The sequence below is a fragment of the Melospiza georgiana genome, chromosome 5 (genome assembly GCF_028018845.1).
Source record: "Melospiza georgiana isolate bMelGeo1 chromosome 5, bMelGeo1.pri, whole genome shotgun sequence".
In the NCBI taxonomy this organism is placed as follows: domain Eukaryota; kingdom Metazoa; phylum Chordata; class Aves; order Passeriformes; family Passerellidae; genus Melospiza; species Melospiza georgiana.
Window position 1 is genome coordinate 49,894,883 of NC_080434.1, and position 21,551 is coordinate 49,916,433.

The 21,551-nt window shown below is 38.9% G+C and overlaps 1 protein-coding gene across 1 annotated transcript in view; it reads left to right on the plus strand.

Moving 5' to 3' along the window:
• The window catches only part of KCTD8 (potassium channel tetramerization domain containing 8), a 92,132-nt gene extending 81,267 nt beyond the window's left edge, over positions 1-10,865 (plus strand). Inside the window, exon 2 of the mRNA XM_058024426.1 lies at positions 9,553-10,865. Within this exon, the coding sequence (XP_057880409.1) occupies positions 9,553-10,013 (461 nt within the window). The 3' untranslated portion in view covers positions 10,014-10,865. The remainder of the gene's footprint in view (positions 1-9,552) is intronic.
• Positions 10,866-21,551: the final 10,686 nt, after the last annotated feature.

A 21,551-nucleotide genomic window follows, 5' to 3' on the forward strand; every position in this document is an offset into this window, starting at 1 on the left:
TGTGGGATAATTTGCATGTCCTGGTAAATTCTGAATGTAGTAAAGCAGTTCCAAGTAATCAAGGAGTATATTTTGCCTTCATCTCTTATAATCGTCATGATTTCTTTGTAATTTTCCCATAATTTCTTTAGTTTATTATTATGTGTTCTATCAAAATTGATAATTAAGTCTGTGGTGAAGTTTTCTTCAGAACATAATATTCATATGCTTTTGCTCAAACATTTAGACTAAAGTTCTATCTGCAGTAATTTTGCATCGTTTCATCTAAAGATGAATTGTCTAGGGAGGCCAATAAAAATCTGCTTTCTGAGTAAAGTACAGAAAAGTTATACAAATAATTTTTTTTTTTTTCTTCAAGAGAGGCAGTATTTTTTCACATTATTTTCTCTGTTAAATTGTTTTTCTGATAAGGTCTTTTTTTCACACAAGAATGAACAGGCTTTTTAAAATTTAATAAATTTTCTTTAACTTAAGGTCACAGAGTATGTTGTCTTTGATTTAAATGCGATAAACAGCTATGTCTAAAACTTTCTTTAAATTTTTTACAGTTTTGGACTCACAGCTCAGAATCATCTTATTAGTGAGGCCAAACCAATGTACATGCCCCGTAGATATGAATTTGAAGTTTTGTCAGAGCATAGGGCATGTTTACAAAATGTTTTGATTAAGTATGAGTAACCTAAGTGCTATTCTTCATGTCAGAGAAGCCCTGCTGAGATTCACAAGCCTCTCTGTGGCAATCTCATTTGCAGGCCACCATGCTTGGCTTTCCTAAATCACATAAAATTCAGGTTCTGCTCAAAGTACTGAAGCTGATATGTCAACAGCACTGGCCTTTTACCCAAGAGTTCAGAACTTAGCACAGTAATAAGTCAAAGCCTCACAGATACTAATTCTCCCTTATGCCTGAGGGAAGTCACCTTGCTTCTTCAAAATGAGTACTTTACCCTGAAGTAATTGAAAGTGAAAGGGACATTATTTTTAGGTTTTTTGAAGCTATTCTACTTCACATTGGCTATTGCCAAGACCAAGTTGGGTCAAAAAACGTGAAAGGGTGAGCATTTGGTTATCCATAGCAATGCATCACTCATCTCAAAGGAGGATGAAAATAGGAAAGGCTAAATTTCAATCGTCCTTTATCAAAAATACTTTGCTATTATGTACTAAGCATTCTTTGGATCAAGGCTTTAATTTAAGAAGTGGTTTGGAATTTTGTACCAGATGAAACCCAATTTGGAAACTGAATGCTTTTTTACTTGAAGCAATTTGATGCCACACAGCATAAGGACTCCTACACAGAGTTTTATTTCATGGAAATTTCTATGCTGAGCTCTTCAATTTTTCCCATAAGTGCAAGCTGTCTAGAGCAGAGCTTGTCAAGAGCGTTTAGATATTTCTCATACTGAATATTCAGTTTTTAGCACTGTTTGTTTGATATGTTCATAATGAATGAAGTTCATCCATGGCCAGGGGGACAGCTGATGACTGCACACCACTTAATTAATGTGTAGGCCTGCGTATTAGCCTTAAAATAGACATTCAGTGGGACATGGCCTTTTCCCCTCATCTGTTGTCCCCCAGAACTGAGTTAGATGTAAATTGTGATAACTAAACTTAGTAGTGAAGTTTTCCTGACAAACTGAGTGGACTTAAACCCACATAAACTCTTGCTGCTAGGTCCAAGAAGTGGATTTAACTTTGATTTTTGATAAACAGGACAGAGTGCAGTAGTCAGGAAATACCTTGTAAATTTGCCAGCCATAAAGGTATAGTTTTAACCTACAGATCTAGTGATAAGAGTCCAGCTGGGTCCTGTGCAGGTCTCGAAGTGAATTCATGTGTTGAGCTGAGCTCTTAAGAACAGGATTTTCTTCTAAAACTGGAAATACTATTATATGCCACTGAAAATGTCAGGGGTTTAGAGCTATCCTTTCAGAGCTCTTAAAAGTAATCTTCTTTATAAATAAAGTGAAATTAGACATAAAAGGTAATCATTTACCATTGAAGTGTGATATTAAGTACTCAAACTTATGGTAATGAAAGTGTTCCCACAGTAGCCATAATCTGTCATCAGATTTCACAGGTGACTTCTCTCTAAGCTCTTAGTTTAGTGTAATACTCCCAGTCTTGGTGAAAGGTAATAAAAACCTAGATATATTAGATGAGTAAGTCATCAATGTGAGATTAGATGAGTATTCTTTTCTGTAATTGTATATTAATTATAGTTAATTTTATGTAGATTCTAAAGATTAAATCATGAAACACAATAGGTTTCATCTTACATTCACTCTGTCTATAAGGCAGTTTTGAGAGAGGAGGTGGAGGAGAAATTCATTCAGGAGTTTTAACATATCTGTGTTCCAGACTAAAGGTCCTGTGTAGCCTCTAAAAATAAAGACTTTCCACTTTGTGAAACAATGTGGGAAAAATTGCATTTTAAACAAAGTCATGTGTAATTCACATACAGCAAAAATTATTAATCAAACTGCAAATAATATTGTTGAATTAGATATTATTAATTCTGCAGATAAAAATAACTTTTGTTCTCATTGCTATTATGTTCCTGAACCACCCAATATACTGTCAGTTTAAAACTCTGTTGCCCTCCTATTTTCATTTTTTATTAAATCTACTAGAAACATGAAATTTATTTACTGTTTCAGTATTTTACATCATTATTATGATAGCAATTTTGCTGCAATTTTTTGAAGACACTCTTGAAAGAAAAAATGTTCTTAAAGATGTTTGTTGAAATTCTCAATAAATATAACACATTTACAAAACATGTATTGCTTATGCAGGAGTTATTTTTGTTTATGGCTATTCATTTCAAATGAACTGATTTAATTAAGTGGATTATTTAATTAATTGGATAGACTGTATGAAGTAGAGCTGAGTTTGGGTTTTTAAGTACATTTGAAGAAACAGGAAAGTGCGAAGATAAAATACCCTCAAGAACTTTTTTACTAAAATTACATCACAGAAAGACTCAAAATTTTTGGTTTGTTGGTTTGGTTTTTTAATTGGTTTTGGTTTTTACTTAAATCAACAAACAGGCTTTAGTTTATAGTGCTAGCAAGGGAATTCATAAAACTCCAATCAGTTCACTTCTTTTATGCATATTTTCTGAAACAATAGTAAAAGATAGCATATTTTCAGCAGATTTCATCCTTCTTGAGGTGGGGCATACTGAACACATATAAAGTGTTGGTTATGGTTTTTTCCCAAATGACCATTTTTATATCAGCTTCAACTCATCTGCATGTCTTGCATCCAGCTATAACTATTGTACTCCAGAGCTAAGATTTTCCATTATTCATTTCAACACAGTAGTTACTAAAATAGCTAACTGCAGCAGTCTATGCATATGTTCACAACTTTTTTTACATTTTGCAATAAAAATAAACTGAATTATAAACAAAAAAAATCATCTTTGAGACACTGCAGGAATAAAGTAGCTGAGTGAGGAAATTAATTCATGCATCTGACACTGTGCATACAGGAAACCAGGTATTTGACCAAAGAAAGGAGAATCTGAAAGAATTACTTGGGTTGAAAGGGAGCCTTTAATGGCCATCTAGTCCAACCTCACCCCGCAGTGAAGGTTCGACATCTTCAACTACATTGAATTGCTCAGTCCCATCCAGCTTAAATGTTAAACAACAGTCCCAGTCCCTTAAATGTTTCCAGGGATGGGACATCCATCACGTGTCTGGGCAACCTGTTCCAGTGCCTCATCACCCTCACTGCAAAAACTTCCTTTGTTATATCTAGTCCAAATTTACCCTCTTTCGTTTAAAATCATTATTCCTTTTCAAATTGCAACAGGCCCTGTTAAAAAGCCTCTCCTCATCTATCTTGTAGTCCCTTTAGGACTGGAAGGCTGCAAAAGATCTCCCCAGAACCTTCAGTTCTCTAGGCTGAAGAACCCTAACTCTCCCAGCCTGACTCCCTAGGAGAGGTGCTTCATCCCTCTGAGCATCCTTGAGGCCTCCTCTGGACTTGCTCCTGTAGGGCCATGTTCTTCCTGGGCTGGGGCCCCAGAGCTGGACACTGCACTGCAGGTGGGGCCTCATTACAGCAGAGCAGAGGGGCACGCAGAGCTGCCCACGCTGCTCTGGATGCAGCCCGGGATGTAGCTGACTTTCTGAGCTACAAGCCTGTTAAGATCCAGTGAGAGATGCCGAATAAAGATGCACATGAGTCCATATGCCAAAGTCAATAATACAGATTTTATTTGGCAGTAAATGTGAGGTAGAGAAATAGAAAAAAATAGAAAAGGGGGGCTGGGGGTGGAGAGGGGGAGAGAGAGCGATCAAGCAGAATACAGTCACCACCCATAAATCCAGCATCATCCTGTTGGCCATTCTTCACCCTGGACCTCTTGGTGGTGAGGGTCCCAAGGTGGTTAAAAACTTTTTACTGTCTACACAGCTGGCTTATTCTATTGGTTAAATTATTTCCTCACTTCTAATGCTATATAGTCCTATGCTCAGTGTCTCTTCTTTTGGGTTGGTGGGCCATGAGTTGGCAGTCACAATCTCCCCCTGCCGGAACTTTTACCACATCGGAGCTGACTTCAACATAATTGCTGAGTTGGCTTGCCCTGTGGCCTCCAAATTCTGCATTCTCTTTGCCCATTGTTAGTGATACATCCTTCTCCCCCAGCCTTGTTAGCCTTTCCCTCAGCCTGAGGTAACACCTGGACAGGAGAACCACCTTTATCTTATCTCAAGTTCCCACCATGGTGGCTTATCTTACTGTAAGCTCCAGGTATCCACAGAAGCATATTTGGCATGGGTGTTCAGTGGTTATTGGTGGTCAGAGATACCATCTGTCCCATAACTTGGGGTGATCTTTGATATGCATATGTGATATGCACATGAGAAGTTGCTTCTTTAGGCAGTTTGCCTCAGTGGGAATTCTTGCCTGGATGCATTACCCAGGATGTGCTACCCACATCTTCCTCCACCAGGCCTGGAGTGAGTGACAGCGCTATCCTGTCACTCCATCCTGTGCTTATCTCTTGACAAAGTCCTTCTGTGGTAACACTGCTTGAATATGATTTCTTTGGTATTAAGACTGCTGTACAAATATTTAAGAAAATAAGTGTATACAAAAACTGAAGTTAGACAAGCAGAACATCATTATTTTATGCTTTTAATGTTTCATGTGTGGTATTTTTCTCTGATGCAGGAGATAGAGCTAAAACTGGTTTAAAAAGTTATTCAGACTGTACTTTATGAATATCTGCAGCAATTTATGTAAATACATGGTTACAATTTTCAGCCAGTAGTTTCTGGCCATTGTATGATTTGCTGTGGTTTTTGGCCTGTTCTTTCTCTGACTGGAGCTCTGTTACTCAGGTACTTTTTGACCAGGAAGTCTGAGAGGATTTCTTCTGGTTTCTGTTTTGGTTGTCATTACTGATAGAAACAAGTTTTCACTTCAGAGAATTAAGTTCCTAAGTTTCTAGATAATTTTCTATGCATATTTTCTAGTGATTGAGAGTGATTCTTTTATTATATGGTTCTCAGGAAATGTTGGCTAAAATCTGCACAGAGAGCAACACAGATGAGGAGTAAATACAGTCAAAGTAGATGTAATATGCCTTCCTGATCATAGAAATATCTTTGAGCTATTCTTTCAAGTATATTAGACTTTGGAGTCTAGCAGCCCCCAGCTACCCTGGTTTTGGCTGGAATAAAGTTAATTTTCCTCTCAGTGGCTTGAACTGTGTTTTGGATTTGTGCTGAACATGTGGTTGATAACAGAGAGATGTTATTTCTGAGCAGGGCTTACCCAGAGCCAAGGCCCTTTGTGCTTTTCATAGTGCCGCACTGGTGAGGGCACTGGGGGTGTATGGGAGGCTGGGAGGGGACACAGCCAGGACAGGTGACCCAAACTGACCAAGGGGATATCCCAGACCTTGTGAGATCGTGCTCAGTACATAAAGTGTTGGGAAGAAAGAGGAAGGGGGTGGGCATTGGAAACAATGGTATTTGTCTTCCCTAGTCACCGCTACATGTGATGGAGCCCTGCTTTCCAGGTGGTTGCTGAACATCTGCCTGCCAGTGGGAAGGAGGGAGTTAATTCCTTGTTTTGCTTTGCTTGTGTGCACAACTTTTGCTTTCCCTATTGAACTGTCTGTATCTCAACCCATGAGTTCCGTGGCTTTTACCTTTCTGGTTCTCTCCTGCATCCTGCTCATGGGGTAGTGAGCAAGTGGCTGCGTGGTACTTGGATGCTGGCGGGGGTTAAACCATGATACCACCATCGTAGAGGTGATGAATAAGCCCAGGTAAAGGCTAGCTCACTTTCTAATTTTCTATGAGAGATGCTGCTAGATAAGACAATCAAAGGAAAAAGTGTCTACTGGAACTGCCTGGAGGAGAAGTGCTGCCTGGGAGCTGTTTGGAGAACTGGGCAGTGGAGAAGGCAACAGGATATATCTTTGCAGAGGAGATGAGTTGGAGAGGACCGAGATGCAGTGACTCACTTCAGCCTCTCCAAGTTGGGGAACCAGCAGCTGTGAAGGTCCTGGAACAGACAGCAGCAGGAGAGACAGGTTGCAAGTCCGTGATTATTTTAGTGTTACATATGGACTTGGCAGTGTCACGTTAGGATTAGACTTGATGATCTTAAAGGTCTTTTCCAACCTAAATGATCCTATGATTCTGTGTGCACAGTGGAGCAAATATACCTTCTCTGAGTTTTTAAGAGCTATTCTGCACTCCTGGAAAATAAGTAGTTTCAGGTAGACTGAACTACTTGAACGTCTTTGATGTTATCTTGGAATGGCTGAGGAGGTACAGTGAAAAGTGTGGCAGCAAAAAGGGCAATAACTAGATTTTTTTTTAATTAGAAGTGTAGCTAAATTTTTCTAGTAATCCCTGGTGTTGAAAATTCAACAAAATTCAAATCTTTTGAAGATCCTTCTGTATGTATTTTAAAATTCTATTGGGTTTCAGCAGGCAGAAAACACTGTGAGGAAAACCTCCCCTCTAGCAGAACTGTTGCTTCTGTTAATAACGCACTACTGAGAAAGCAGTGCATAGGTATATAAAAAATTCTTTGTGAGGGAGGATTTGTTAATTTTTAAAAGGAGAGATGTAGGAGAAACTTGTGTTTCGATTCAAGTCATTGTGAATTTAGGCAATTCAGTGGAGCATACGGCACTCAGTGCTCTAAGGTACTGAACCTCATGGCTGTGATCCAAAGAAGTATTTAAATACCTGCCTACTGTCATGCTCCTGAATAATCTTATAGCAGGAAATAGATCTTTTTTATATTCTTGAAAGTGTATTTCAATGTGCTTTTCTGAAATAGGTCCTTAGTACATTGCGGGTTTGAGCCCATGAGAAGCAAGGAGTACCAATAAAGAACTAAGTACAAAGCAACCAACAAGAAATACCATCTTGATATATGAAGTTGCATCAAAAGAAATGGGCAGGAAAGAGATTGGAGGACTACTGAGTACTGCAAACAAAAAGCTTTAGTTTCTTAGTCATAGAGTGTGTTGTTATATTTGAAGAAGGCGAGATTGTAAACTAGATTAGATATTGATGTTAATCATGTTACTGAAAATCAGAGTAACAATACTGAAATCACTGTCTGATTAACGACTCAGTTTGATAATTGCATGCTGCAAAGCCAGAGTAGTTCAATAATGCCAGCTGACTCTCAATTTAGCATATTCATAGAATCGTTTGAGGTATGAAATGAAGTGCTAGATACAACAATAGAAGGAAGGCATGTAAATCTATTTAAGAAGGTGAACAAACTTATGAAAGAGAAGAAGGAGGGAAATCACTGCAGCCATGTGTTAAATATTTGGGTTGAATATAATGAAGTAGAAAATTGCTTCTGTTTTTCACTCTGCATAATGTAAGTACAAGCCCTATAGGATTGTTGTCTCTGGCTCTTGATTATTCATGGGTTTCTCTAGATGGACTACAGAAATGGGATACAGCATCCTGAGATGCTGGCTAAAACAAAAGAAAAGCAGGTTGTTGAATGCTGCTATTGTTTGACTAATCTTTCTTTTCTTTTGTGTGTTGCTTTCTTTTGTTTTTCCCCGTCTCATATAAAATACTGCAATCTTCTTATGTTCCTTTGAATCACAAAACTGCACTGTCAAAAAGACCACTGGGGTGTTCATGTTGCTTCTGCATTTTTTGTAATTGTAATTGCATTTTTTATTTGTAATTCTGAGCAACAAAATGCTAAGTGAATCAAAAATCTTGCAACTCTGTCCCAGTGACCCGAGGTAGAACTGTCATACTCTGAGTTTTGGTACTGGCAATGGCAGTAAACTGATACTGGTGTCTGGATAAACTGTAGGGATAACCTAGTTTTCAAAAGATATTTAGATACCCAACCTGTTTGGAAGCCTTTAGGATTTGTAGGAAAAACACAACTGCCACTAAATCCCCACTCTGTTTTCATTTAGATCCTTAGATATCTTTGAATTTTTTCCCTTTAGTGAATACTTTAGTCCATTTCAAAACTCCTTAAACTCCATAGATATTTCTGTCATTTTTAGATAGTGTCCTAAATTAAGATTGTGACGTTTATATGATGTCAGCATAGCATCATTTCACTTCACAGCTGGAGTTTTCAAATAAGTCTTCAAAACTGAAAATGTTTGTACAGATTTAGTGACTACCACTTATTTTTCACATTAATATTCTGCATAAGACTTCAAAACAGAAATTATATATGGAGGGAATAAGAGCCTAGATCTGATTTTCATGCATGTAAATTGCTGAGCAGTGCCTGCCAAGAGGCTGGTGGGCTGCTCCCCCTGCCATGGCAGAGTGCCTCTTTACCTAAGTAAACTTCATAACCTCCTTTTCCCTGCCAGCCTTGCAGCAGGAGGTGTACAGCTGAATTCTGAGCTTGCACCAAGTCTGGGTAACAACTGACAGTAAGAAGTGCAGTGAGATCATTACAGGATAAAAAACCCCAAAACCCTAAAGACTCTGTCAGGAGTGAGTGATCTCTCTGTTATCCTAGGTTTAATACTCCTTTTTCTGACTAGAGCTTCTGCAGACTTGACATCTGCAGAGCACAGTATCAGTCGACTGTTCAGGCAAAGTGAATTAAGAGCTTCCAAAAAAAATTAAAATCAAAGTCCTTGGAATATTTTTATTCAAGTGAAGATCTTGCAAATTGTACAGTAGTATTTCCCTTATACAACCGAATCTAATTTATCACAATAAACTTCTTGCAGTGTAATAGCAAACTTGTTCATTTAAACTTGTGTGCAAGGATTTCCAGTGCAGCTAATTTGTGAGCATCGTGCATGCTTCATTACCTGGATTCTGAGGCAGGCAGTGAAAGTATTCTTGCTGTAAACATTTTTAGGAGTGAGAATTTTGAGGACCAGACCTTCGATTTGTTTACCAGTTGGGTGTAGTTTTTGTTGCCTACTAGGAAATGAGACCAACTTTTGCCAGCTGAGACTCTGAATCATGTAAATGGTATCTGATCAGTTTTATGTGTAAAGCAGTGCTTGCTCAATACTTTTTCTCTCCTGCTTTTTCTTAGGGCCCCCGCAGCGAACCGTTTCCCCCAAACAAGACCACGAAGAAAGGAAGCACGACAAAGTTTTGGACAAGGGCAGTGAAAGTGGGACTTCCTGTAACGAGCTGTCCACCTCGAGCTGTGACAGCCACTCGGAAGCGAGCACCCCTCAAGAAAACGCCACCAGCACTCAGCCATCCACAGCCCACCAGCCCAACACTCTGACGTTGGATCGCCCGTCCAAGAAGGCCCCGGTGCAGTGGATGCCAGCGCCAGACAAACGCAGGAACAGTGAACTCTTTCAAACTCTCATTAGCAAGTCCAGAGAAACAAACCTTTCCAAAAAGAAGGTGTGTGAGAAGCTGAGCATTGAGGAAGAAATGAGAAAATGTATTCAAGATTTTAAAAAAATCCACATTCCAGATTACTTCCCAGAGCGCAAACGTCCCTGGCAGTCTGAACTCTTACAGAAATATGGGTTATAGTAATCAACTGTTTCCTGACGTATCTCTGAGGCATTTGATGTTTGTTACATTGCCTCTTACTGATGTCCTCCTCCTCCTGGCCGACTCTGCCACCAGAGCTATTCCTGCTGCTTATTTCTTTCTGTGAACAGTGGATGTTGGATAGTACATGTTTTTCTTTAAATATATATATATATAAAAAGATAGAGACTTTAAAAATGCAAAAGGTGTCTCATCTAAACCACTTCATAATAGCAAAGAAAAAATTGCATGGTCAAGAAAGATGGTTTTCGAACCACAGTCTGTTGAGCTTCATTATTATTTTGGAACATAACAAATAAAAATCTCAATCATCAGTTAACACCTCATTTTATGTCACCATTAAAAATGACTCAGACTTACTAAGGATGAAGAAAAACAGGGTTTAAAATTCAATTGAACTGGGTTTGGAACTAATTCCCAACATTCTCTCAATGTTAATGCAATAAATCAAATACCTGTTTTGCATGAGCACAATATTACAAATAAATCACACAAGAGCAAGAGGTTGGCTGTTGCTTGGAGAATTACTTGTTTGATACCAAGCCTATAAACGTAAAATGTCTAAAGGATTGAATTTACTTTGTTCTGGATCTGTGATTTTTTTGTGTGTACAGTGTTCTTTCTGTATGTAAGGATGGTGTAAATATGCCTTATATTGTTTTATTATTGCACCAACAACGTTCATCTATTAGTGCTTGTCAGGATTATTTCTGTGAAATGCGAATTTATGGCAGATTGTGAAAACTGGTTTGATGGTCTGAAAGTTTTTGTTATGTTAGTCGCTAAAAATGGAGAAAAATAAAAGAAACTTTAATGTATTTATTAAAAGAACCATCTAGTAGATTTTCTTGGCTGTTGTTGTTGCCTCTCCTTTTTAAATAGAATCAAGCAAGTTTTTACTTTTGTTCAGTGTTTTCATAACTACTCTGCTGGAAATAAAAAAAAAACAAAACAAAAACATATTTCAAGAGTGAGAAAAAGTATTTAGGGTAGTGCAGTTTAATTGGAACTGCCATACAGACCCTAAGAGAAAGAGAATTATGCTAAGAAGCAGAAGAGGATGAACTGAAAAACTGAGTGGTTTTACTAGAAGAGCAGAAAGCAGTTCCAATTTGACAAGTTCACAAAAATCAGCTTAGAAATAGAAAATTTAGAATACCACAGCCGAGTGTGCTACATTTACAAATGAAAAGTTTCTGTGAATAGTCAGCTCTGTATGGCAAAGCTGTTATCTCAGCCCATAGAAAATAAATTCCTTTCTCATTACAGGAACACCAAGAAAACAACTGTGGTTCAGACAGCCACAGCTGAAATGGGTAAGGACTGCTGGAGTTCACAAAAGAGCTGCTGAGTTCTTACAGATTTCAAATTATTACTGTGAGCACACAAATGTACACATCCACATTTAGAAGGGTTAATCTCCATACATGTTCTATAGTGCAAACTGCACAGTTGTAGAAGAATAGGTGGTTTACATCTTATGGTAATTTTAAATGGTTTAGCTAAAATGGTTTATAGTTTTTAAATGGTTTTAGATACAGAGGACTTATTGAATTATAATTTCCAGGGTTATTCCTGATATCTGTATTACTTTTTAGTCCTCTAAAAGGCCACTTTAAAAAACTTCCAATAGGTTTTTAGAAACAACTTCATTCACTAATTCTTTTCTTAACCCATCTAACTAGTTGTTCTCCTATTCAGATAGTTAGTTGACTTCAACATATTTTGACAACATTTTAATAACTCGAAGGACCACATCTGGGGTAAGTCTAGTCTGAACTGATGCAGACCAGTATGCAACCATTTGGCATCTCAGGTTTGCCTTCATCTTTCTTGCTTGCTTCTTCCTGGTCCAAAAGACCCATTCTTTCTTTTGAAAGTTTAATACTTCTTAGACAAGGTTATCGTTTACTTTCTATCTTTTCTAATCTTTGGATTCCTATTCTTTACCTGATGAAGCTTCCAAATGTTTAATCATCACTTATCCTCCAGTGGATACAATTCTAGTTTTACTTACTCCAAAGTTAGACTAATACTGAGAGCTCTGTTTCCACCTGGGATTATACATTTCAGATATAGACAGCATCTTGAGCATTCCTAGTAACCCTTGTTGTTGAATTTGGAGGTTTGATTTGCCTTCCTAGTTATTCTCAGTATTCCAGGAAATAACTGCCTGAGGAATGCTTAGGTGATTTTTTCACCTATGTATTTGTTTTAATTTGTCAGTATATAAATATTTTTATGAGCTCTTTTTTTCTTTTATTATACTGCCTAAAATTTCTCTAAACATATTGATTCATTCTTGAGGAGAACAGATATGTTGATATGTGTTTTTAATACATAAGTACTCTAAGATTTTTGATAACCTTAACCACTTTCCCTGTGTTCATGAGGCATGTGAGTGATGTTGCAGATGAATGACATTACTGCTACTTGGTAACCACAGTGTCATCTTAAGACAAAGTGATTTGGTTATGGAATTAGACAGTGTATACTGTTCTTCTTTCTGAGTGAAAAATTCCAATGTGTTGTAGTCAGAGAGAGGGGGGAGGAACAAGAGGTCATGAGAATCCCTCAGTTGTATTCTCTAATTCCCATCATACTTTTCATCCAGTTCACCCAGTTAAAGCTCTAACCCTATCTATGTAGTTATTATTCTACAGTTTTCAGACAATTAGGGAGAACACAAGCTGAGACATTCAGTGGAACCTGTGGGTGTTGAGATGGCTATGGTTGGTTGAAGGGTCCCAGGTGTTACAAGAGAATTGCATATTAGAAGCACTTGGAGGGTTGATTGTTTCCTATTGTCTTACGTTCTTCTTATTTTCCCATGATAGCTGCTTTTTATTCTTTCATTTTCGTCTTCTTTTTCTCTTCTCAGCTGTTCACTTTGTTACGCACTGGAATAGTCTACCATTGGAATCTGTGCCTTTTATTGAGTTTCAGCAGAGGCAGTCAGCACACTAAATATCCTCTCCATTTGAAGTTTATGAAGATAACATTCTTCCAAAAAAGAGAACCCAAAACAAATTCAAATGCTGATATTGATCGATCTGCAATTACAATCATAGAATGGCTTGGGTTGGAAGGGACCCTTCAAAGGTTATCTAGTCCAACCCTCCTGCAATGATCACAGACATCTTCAACTAAATCAGGTTGTTTGGAAACCTCTTCCAGAGTCTCACCACCCTCTTCATAAAAAGTATCTTACTCATAACTAGTCTGAATCTGCCTTCTTAGTTTAAAATAACTAAGCCTTTTCCTTTCACAACAAGCCCTACTAAACATTTGTCCGCATCTTTCTTATAATCTTGTATTTCCTTATTATCAGCTCTGTGTCTCTCCAGGTCACAGGGGAGGATGTTGTGGGGGCTGTGTCAAAGGCCTTACATAAGTGCAGATAGATCTGCAGGTCTTCCCTTCCACTGATGCAGTCACTCCATCACAGAAGACCCCTGGATTGCTCCGGCAGGACTGTCCCTTGGTGAAGCTGTGCTGGCTGTCTACCATAGCACAGCTTCCAAGAGGATCTGTCCCATGATCTTCCCAGACACAGAAGTGAGGCTGACAGGTCAGTAGTTCCTATGCATCCTTTTCAAAGATGGGTGCAAATTTTGTTTAGTGTAATTAAAGACTAAGTTGTTTTGGTGAATGATTAATTGGTAGGTTTAGGTGGTAACTGCTTGGATAAAATTTATTTTAAAAATTAAATAAGAAAAAATACAAAGAAGTAATTTAACATGTAAATTAAGCAAGCATATTTCTGGAAGGAAAGCAATAGAATTCTTGCTTCTGCAGATTTTCTGTCTAAATCAACACAGCTCCTTACATTTTGGTCTTATTGAGAATTCAACATGGAATACATATCCCATTATGTTTTTTCAATTTTAATTGTTTAAATTAAAATTGAGTTTAATTCTTAATATTTAACTTGTTCAAAAATATGGATTGGTATAGACTATACTAAAGATTTGAAACTGATAAAAATAAAACATTCCTTTATAAGTAATCTCACAGTTAAACTAATATTTAATGAGAGTAATTAATTAGAATCTGATGCCTCAGTAATGTTGTTATTATTGCTCATATTTATTTGCTAGACAAGTGAGTTTTAAGCCCTCATCATAAATATTACATGCAGTAGTTTTTATTTTTCTAACTGAATTATGGGGGCTAGAGATAGTTTTGCCATACAGTGATGTTTACTTTTGAAAGTGTGTGAACAAAGCTCAGAATGACATGCTCGACTAGTCTATGACTGAAGGATTATTGCATTAACAAAAATGTTTAAGTATTCGAATAATTGAAATTAATTATAAAATAGAATTTTAGAATTCACTTTGATTTCCTTTGAATGAATACAATATGAAAAATTGCATAAAATGCACACTTTTATGGCCTCCTGTAAAAAAAAGATAGTGCTTACGCAATATATTTTGACTTGCTAATGTTGTCTTTGTTCAAGTAATGATATTTAAAAATATACTTCCTACTGGAGGTGGAAAACCCAAATTAGTAACGAGAGGGCAATGTTGAGTTCCTTTTACAAGTGACTCATGTCCTGAACCAGGCTCTTTGGGATGCTCAGAAATTATCAAGAATACTTCAGGTTTCTGCAGGATTGTCCCACTGATGTGGCTTATCATAAAAATAACATTCACACATTATTTCAGCTTATGTATTGCAGGCCAGCAAGTAGTTTCTCATTTTCCAGGATCTATTCTCTAGAAGAGGCTTTCACCCTGCTTCATATTTTCCACTCTGCCCCTCTCTTTTTCATTGTTGCCATGGACATCCCTACGGTCACTTTTATTTAGGAACTTATCTGTTCCTTGCCTGAAGACACATATTCAAGTTCAGAAGAGACTAGACTACACTGGAAATGGGGAAGCTGGACACACTGGCAGTGTTATGAGTTGGAATATCTTCAGCACTGCTGCCAAGAAGATGCCATAAAGCAAAAGCTGGAAGGCAAAGTCACATTGCCCTACAGCTTGTGCTCTATTTCAGACTCTCGGGTAGCACCTTTCTTCAGCAAAGACCAGTCCTTCAGTGAAACAAGCCACACAGTCATTATTCACTGATAAATGAGCCACTGCTGCTGTCAGTGTCCTGTTGGCCACCTACACCTGCTGTGTGTTGGTACTGCAGCTAAATTGGACACCCCAGTTCAGGGATGGTGCTGCTGGGCTGCACGAGGCTGGGGCAGGCAAGGGCTGGGAGAGCTTTTCCTCACGCCATACACCCATTCATGGGGATATACAGCTTGTTGCTGGCTGCTGTAGTGGGTACTTGCCTTCATACCAGAGCACCTGGCATCACTATCTGCAGTGGGATTCTTGTTTTATTCTGGAGTATCATTACTGTTTGCACAGAAAACAGCCATTCAGGGGGACCAAATCCCAGTATTCGCATGTGTAGAGCCATAGCAGAAGATAGCAATCTCTCCTGCTTTAGCAAACTCTTCCTTCTTTGAAATTGGGCTTGTGACAGCATGAAATGGGGTGCTGAGAAAAGAGAGTACAAACGGTGCCCAGAAGAGAAACAGCACTGACTGTGCTCCCATCTGTTTGGAGCCTGGCACCCTGGCAATCCTCAGCTGCAGGCATTAGGTTGTGTAAGGCACACTGGGGAAAAGCACAAATGGACTCAATACAGTTAGTGATGAATATAACAGAAAAAGTATTTGAGAGTTTTATCCTCCCCTAGGGGCTCCTCCTGTTCTTACTGGGCCATCTCTTTGCCTCAGATAATAAGAAGAAGGAATTACAGAAAACAATAATTGACCAGATGGATATAGTGGGAATATCTATGTCTCTATGTTGTATTGCCTATTAAAATTTCTGTTTCTTCACCATGTTAAAGTTACTTTATGCTCTTTTATATATACAAAAGGGAAATGTAGAAATAGCTTGATGGAATTCATTCTAAGACTCTAGTTCATATAATCCTTCACAGACATTAGATGAAGTTCTAGCAGTGAGCATGTTAAGTGTTTCAATTACAGTGCCGTGTAATTTTTAGCAAGCAGTCACCCCAGAACAGATGAGTGCCAGTAACAAGAAGAAAATTAAATTTACATAGAAGGAATGGAAATCATAAATATGCAATAAATAATCTTTCCAGGTTCCAAAGCAACATTTAATTCTGAAATACTATCACTTACCTCTTATCTGCTTAGCATGCATGCAATTCATTATTTTAACACCAATCAATTGATAATGTGCTCCAAACTTAGATTCCTCCTGATATATTGCTGAAAGATTGTTTTCTTAATAAATATGTACTGTACATAGTAAATGTAAAGTTTTGAGAGCAGGCAACACCTGATAGAATATTTTTCATCCCTACTGGATTGCTAGTTTGTCCTAGGAGGAATTGTGAAAACTATCAATCAATGACCCTTAAAAGCTTTATTCCCTGTTTCTCTTCCTATTTAGGTGAATTGTGTGTTTCATATGGTGTCATTTTTCTGTTGAAGGTAGCATTTGTTTCAATGCCGCACAAAATAGTCTCTGACAGTGTGGCGCTGAATTGTTCTGATTTATACCTACCCCTGATTTAAATTACATTAGCAAGCTTCTGACACGAGCAGTTTGGGTGACTGCTGAGTGATTGAACACCTGCCACACAGTTGAGAAATGAGCTCAGAGAAGATAGGGGTAAGAGTAGTCCTCCATGCCACTGTGGATTTGGAGGCATCCCAAAGGATTGAAAGCCCCAGCCCCTGCAGGACATGTCATGTGGTGCTTCAGTCTCTGTCACAGGAGGGATGAGGGGTCCGTGTGTATCCTTTGCCAAGGACAAGCTTGCTTTCACCATCTTGCAGAACTAAGACCAGCCTTTGGGAAAAAAGCTGCTCTTTCACAGGTTTATGATGCCAGTCCTGAATGTCCCCATGGAAAAATTATAGAGCACCTTCTTGCTCTCTGATGAAAATGTGGGCTTGGCTTCTATTTTTGTCACTGAAGTCTCCACATTTATGTGAACATTTACCTGAAGCTTCTGTGCCAATTTAAGGACTGTTGTTTCAAATAGGTCTCATGACTCTTCTTGAGCTTCTTCCAACTGTTCAATAGTGTTTTGGGAAAGAGGATGCACATATTCTAGTTTTGGTCAGTAGTGGAAGGACAGAGAAAGGAAAAAAATTATTCCCTTCTTGCAACGTGGTGGGGTGTTTCCATATATAGAATTATTAATTGCTTTTATATTGCAAATTATGTCACCTTTTTTCTTTCATTTTTTCCCCCATTGCTTTTTCCTGGAAATATACAGCCCAGATTTTCAATTATTTCTAACCAGGCTGCTTTATTCAAATGTTCAGTCATATTTTACTTTTCTCTCTATTTCTAATTTCTTTTGAGTCTTTTTTTTTAATCAAATTTCATGAACATTCCATTTACTTTAACTTTGAGAAGATGGCAAGCAAAACATATGAAAGAGATCTTCAAAGGCACAAAGAGATCTCAAATTCCCTGTGGCATTTACTGAGACTTGAGCATGTAACTCTTTTTTCTTTTATTTCTGAAAAACTCATGTTATCTCTGCAGTGATCCCTATGCCCTTCCCCTCATCTCAATAAGACTGATCATCATCTTTACCACAGCTTCCTTCTTCCACTCCAAATCAATTTGAATTAATTTTACAAGTATGCTTTCTTGACATTGAAATCAGGAATTATTATGCTGTCCCATTCCTTTCTTCCACTAATTCTTTAGTGCATTTGAAAGGAATAATGAATCAAGCTTGTCTGACAAGAGCTATGTTTTAATACTCGTTGTGAGTCTGTCTTAATCCCAGACAGTGGTAAACAGCAATTGTCTGAGCCAATCTGTGATAGGCATCTCAGCAGGTGGCAAGTAATGATGCTGCTCTGTCAGCTACAGAAGCAAGAAGAACTCTTACACATACAAGCTTTCAATAAATTAGCTGTACATCAGTGTTTCTGAAAAGCTAGGGAAGTTTCCCAAAGTCTTCTGTGCCCCTCTGTAAGTCTTCACACACAATGAAAATGTCATGGAGGAAAGAGAGGGAAATTATGTCAAGAACAGAATTTTAAAAAAACTTTTTGATGGCTTTGAAAGTGATTTGAGTGGTTTCCTCCCATCTTCCAGTACCTGGGGATCAATGTGATCTTTATGTGCTTTAAATTCATCATCCCCACATGATTACCTTGATGGTCTGCTGATGGCCATCCTGGGAACTGAGGCTCCCAAACCAATGAGTTGTTCCCAGCTGGTGCTCAGGAGCTGAGATCCTGCTTGAATTCATAGCAGCCATCAAGGGCGTCATCTCCAGAACTGCATCAATGCAAATTCATGGATCATATTACTCCAAAAAATATATTTTTTTGGATGTGTGCAACACCCCATCGTGATCTTGACAGCAGAAAATTTCAGCAAAACTGCAATATTATGTGGGCCCCATGTCCAGAATTATATCTTGTATTTACTGTAACATTAAATGATCAAAGGATTCTTTTCAGCTGGTAAGATACCAGGCTCTTAAGCTGTCCCGTGCTTACAGGATTATCCAGTTGATGCTTTCTCACAGGTCTGAAGATGTCTCATTTTCTTCAGGCTCTTCAGTCATCCACAGATACTCAATGACTATGCAGTAGGTGTGTGCTGATTTACTTAATATCCCAGAATGCCTGTCATGATTTGCTTTTATATTTATTTTGCATGAGCTGCATGTTTAATGCTGTACAGCTAAGCATAAAGAGTTGTCTCCTGTCCCAAGACAATTTAAAATGGTAAAATAAGAACTGAGACCATTGAAATGAATGTAACATAAATGCAAAGAGATTGGAATTCCTACTGGTATTCCTCAGAATAATTCTGTTTAAATTTTATTACAGTATCTCACAATCTCTTAATATTCTTTTGTTTTTACATCAATTAAACCCCCTGTGAATTAAATCAAGTCATGTCTGGAGCGTGCTTTTTCTGCACCAAATCTTCCTGATTACCCATCTTCCTATTTGACACCTTCATATTTGTAAGATTTATCAAAATAGTTTGCTCTATTGTTTGCTCATCAACTGTGTGATCAGCTAACTCAGAAATCATATAATGAGAATGCAAAATACGAGAAAAAAGTTCTCATGTACAACCAATTCCCCTGCAGAAGATTCTGGTTGGTGTGGTAGCTGAGAAGTTGTATCTTGTGCCACTGAGCAGGAAAACTCCTGCATGGCCAAGGGTGTTTCCTCACAGGCCTTGGCCCTGCAGCCTAATGTTTGAGTAAGGTCCTGTGCTTTGTCAAAGGTCTGTTCATATGAATTGGTTTCTTTTCCATGGATATTCAATTGCAAGATTAATGCCTTAAAACTGAGCCCTTAAATTTACCCTTCTGCCCTTTAAGTTCAAGTGCTAGCAGTACAGAGCAATAATCTGATGCAGCTGGTAGCCAGGGAATCTTATCTCATGGAAGAGGGGTAGATGGAAGAGCACCATGTTCCTCAGAAAGAGTGGTTAAACGATTCTAAAAAGGAGCATAAAAGCTCATCTACCTCTAAGAATGGAGACCCAGACATTTCCAGAGGTTCAAGGCAGAGCGTTTCCATCTTAATGCCACACAGCTGAATTCTGCAAATCCATTCATCAGGCAGAAGTACTGGGGTAGGTGGTGCAATTTTCAGCTCCTTGTAACAGATGTTCCACCCAAAGTTTCTCAAAGGAAAGCCTGAAAAGATGCTGCCTAGACTCTGTAGAAGGCTCTTGTCTGAAACAATTTGCTGACCCATCACTGCCATTAATTGTTTCAACATTTAATGTTGCAAGTCTGTTTATGTTACCCAAGTGCAGTGCTGCATGGTAGAAAAGGTGCATTCTCCTCTGTGGAGAATAACCATATCTGTGCCTTCTGTGCTGTGCTGTTCTGTATGCAAGTCAGGTGGGGAAATGCTTGCACTTTTTTTGAAAGTTTTTTGAAAGAGAGAACCATTTCTGGCAGTAGGGATATTTTCTGTCAGTGGCAGAGTGTATTTTCTCTAAGCCATCACAGCAAATTCCTATTTTCTTTCTCCTTTGACAGGCTCTATCTCCTGCACTGCACAGCATTGCTAAAATCATTGCTCCCACCTGGGATTCTCAGTTTATTGGTCACCACTGGAGGAGAGAGAGCAACTACTGCTGCTCTTCCCATCACAGGAGAAAGCACTTACAGCCTTACCTCCTCTCAGTCTCTCTCTTTACCTCTTATAAGGCCGAATGAATCCAACTGCATAGTCTGCAGATTCAGCATGGAATTTGGGTTATTTGTTTACTGGTTTGTGGGGTTTTTTTCCCTCTGTAAGCTTTCTTCTAGAGACACCAGCTGCAAATCTGGGCTGGAAGCCAACTTTGTCTCTCCTTGAATAAAAATAAGACAGAGCTAGTGGGAAGTGCAGAGAGGACAGCGGAAGATCACACAGAAACTTACATCAACCATGCAATGAACCCCCAAGATGCAGCAATGCTTCCCCAGAGGAGGAGCCTTAACAACATCCAAGCAGACACAGAAACCTGCAGATGCACAGCCCCTTGCCAAGCAGAGGCCAGGTGATGATGGCAATAAACTGATCTCAGCTTTTTTGAGCTTGCAGGAGCAGAGCTGCAGGATGGGAGGGCTTACAGCCCCTGCACCAGCTGGGTGCAGGCTCTCCCTGCCTGCCACAATGCCTGCATGGGACAGGCTGAGACGGATCCTGCAGGCAGCAGAAGCAGGCACAGTGTGCTCAGAGATCATGGTTTTCCTAGGCTGAGTGGGGATCATCAGCATATTCACTGTGGGGAGGCCAGGACCACCCCTGTGCCATTTGTGAGAGGCTGAAAACAGAAGCTTAGACTGGAGTCAAGGCCATGAAAAAAAGCAGTGGCTGTCAGTAAAGTGATGATGAGAGTGGAATGGGAAGCAGTGATTTCATCCCTTACAAGCTGTGGAGGATAGAAATATTGCTTCCAAAGGAAATAAAGTTGAAGAGTAGGGAAAGGAAGAGAGGCATTTCTGAGTTCTGCCAGACTTGTCTGGTCCAGAAAATTTTCTCTCTTATTAATCCACCTTTTCACAGAACTGATAACTGCTTCCCAGCACAGACCTTGCCTTTCCACTCCTTTCCCAGAGTGGTTTCTTCACCAGCTACCTTTTGACCAGTTGCATTGCAACTGGACACGGATTCAAGATGGAAAGCAGCTGCTCAGCTCTAGCATCACCAACTGAGCCACCCTTGGCAGCATAATGGCTGTGTCATTCACCTCATTAAAAAGAAAAATAAAAAGGTAGGCTTTCAGGGAAATGCTGAGCAGCAAAGCAGTTCCAGGATGTGACAGATGTGACTGTCCAGATGTTCTGATGGAAGAGCTGGGGATGGTTCCTGTCTACAAGACCTGGGGTGTGACTCTTTGGTGGGTACTGAGGTTGCAGCATTTGGGTAGGTAGATGATGCTGGATGGACAGATACCTGAAGGTGAGTTACAGTTTGACAGACATTTAGGATTTGTGGATTGTAAGCAAAGCTGCCAGCCTGCCTCTTTA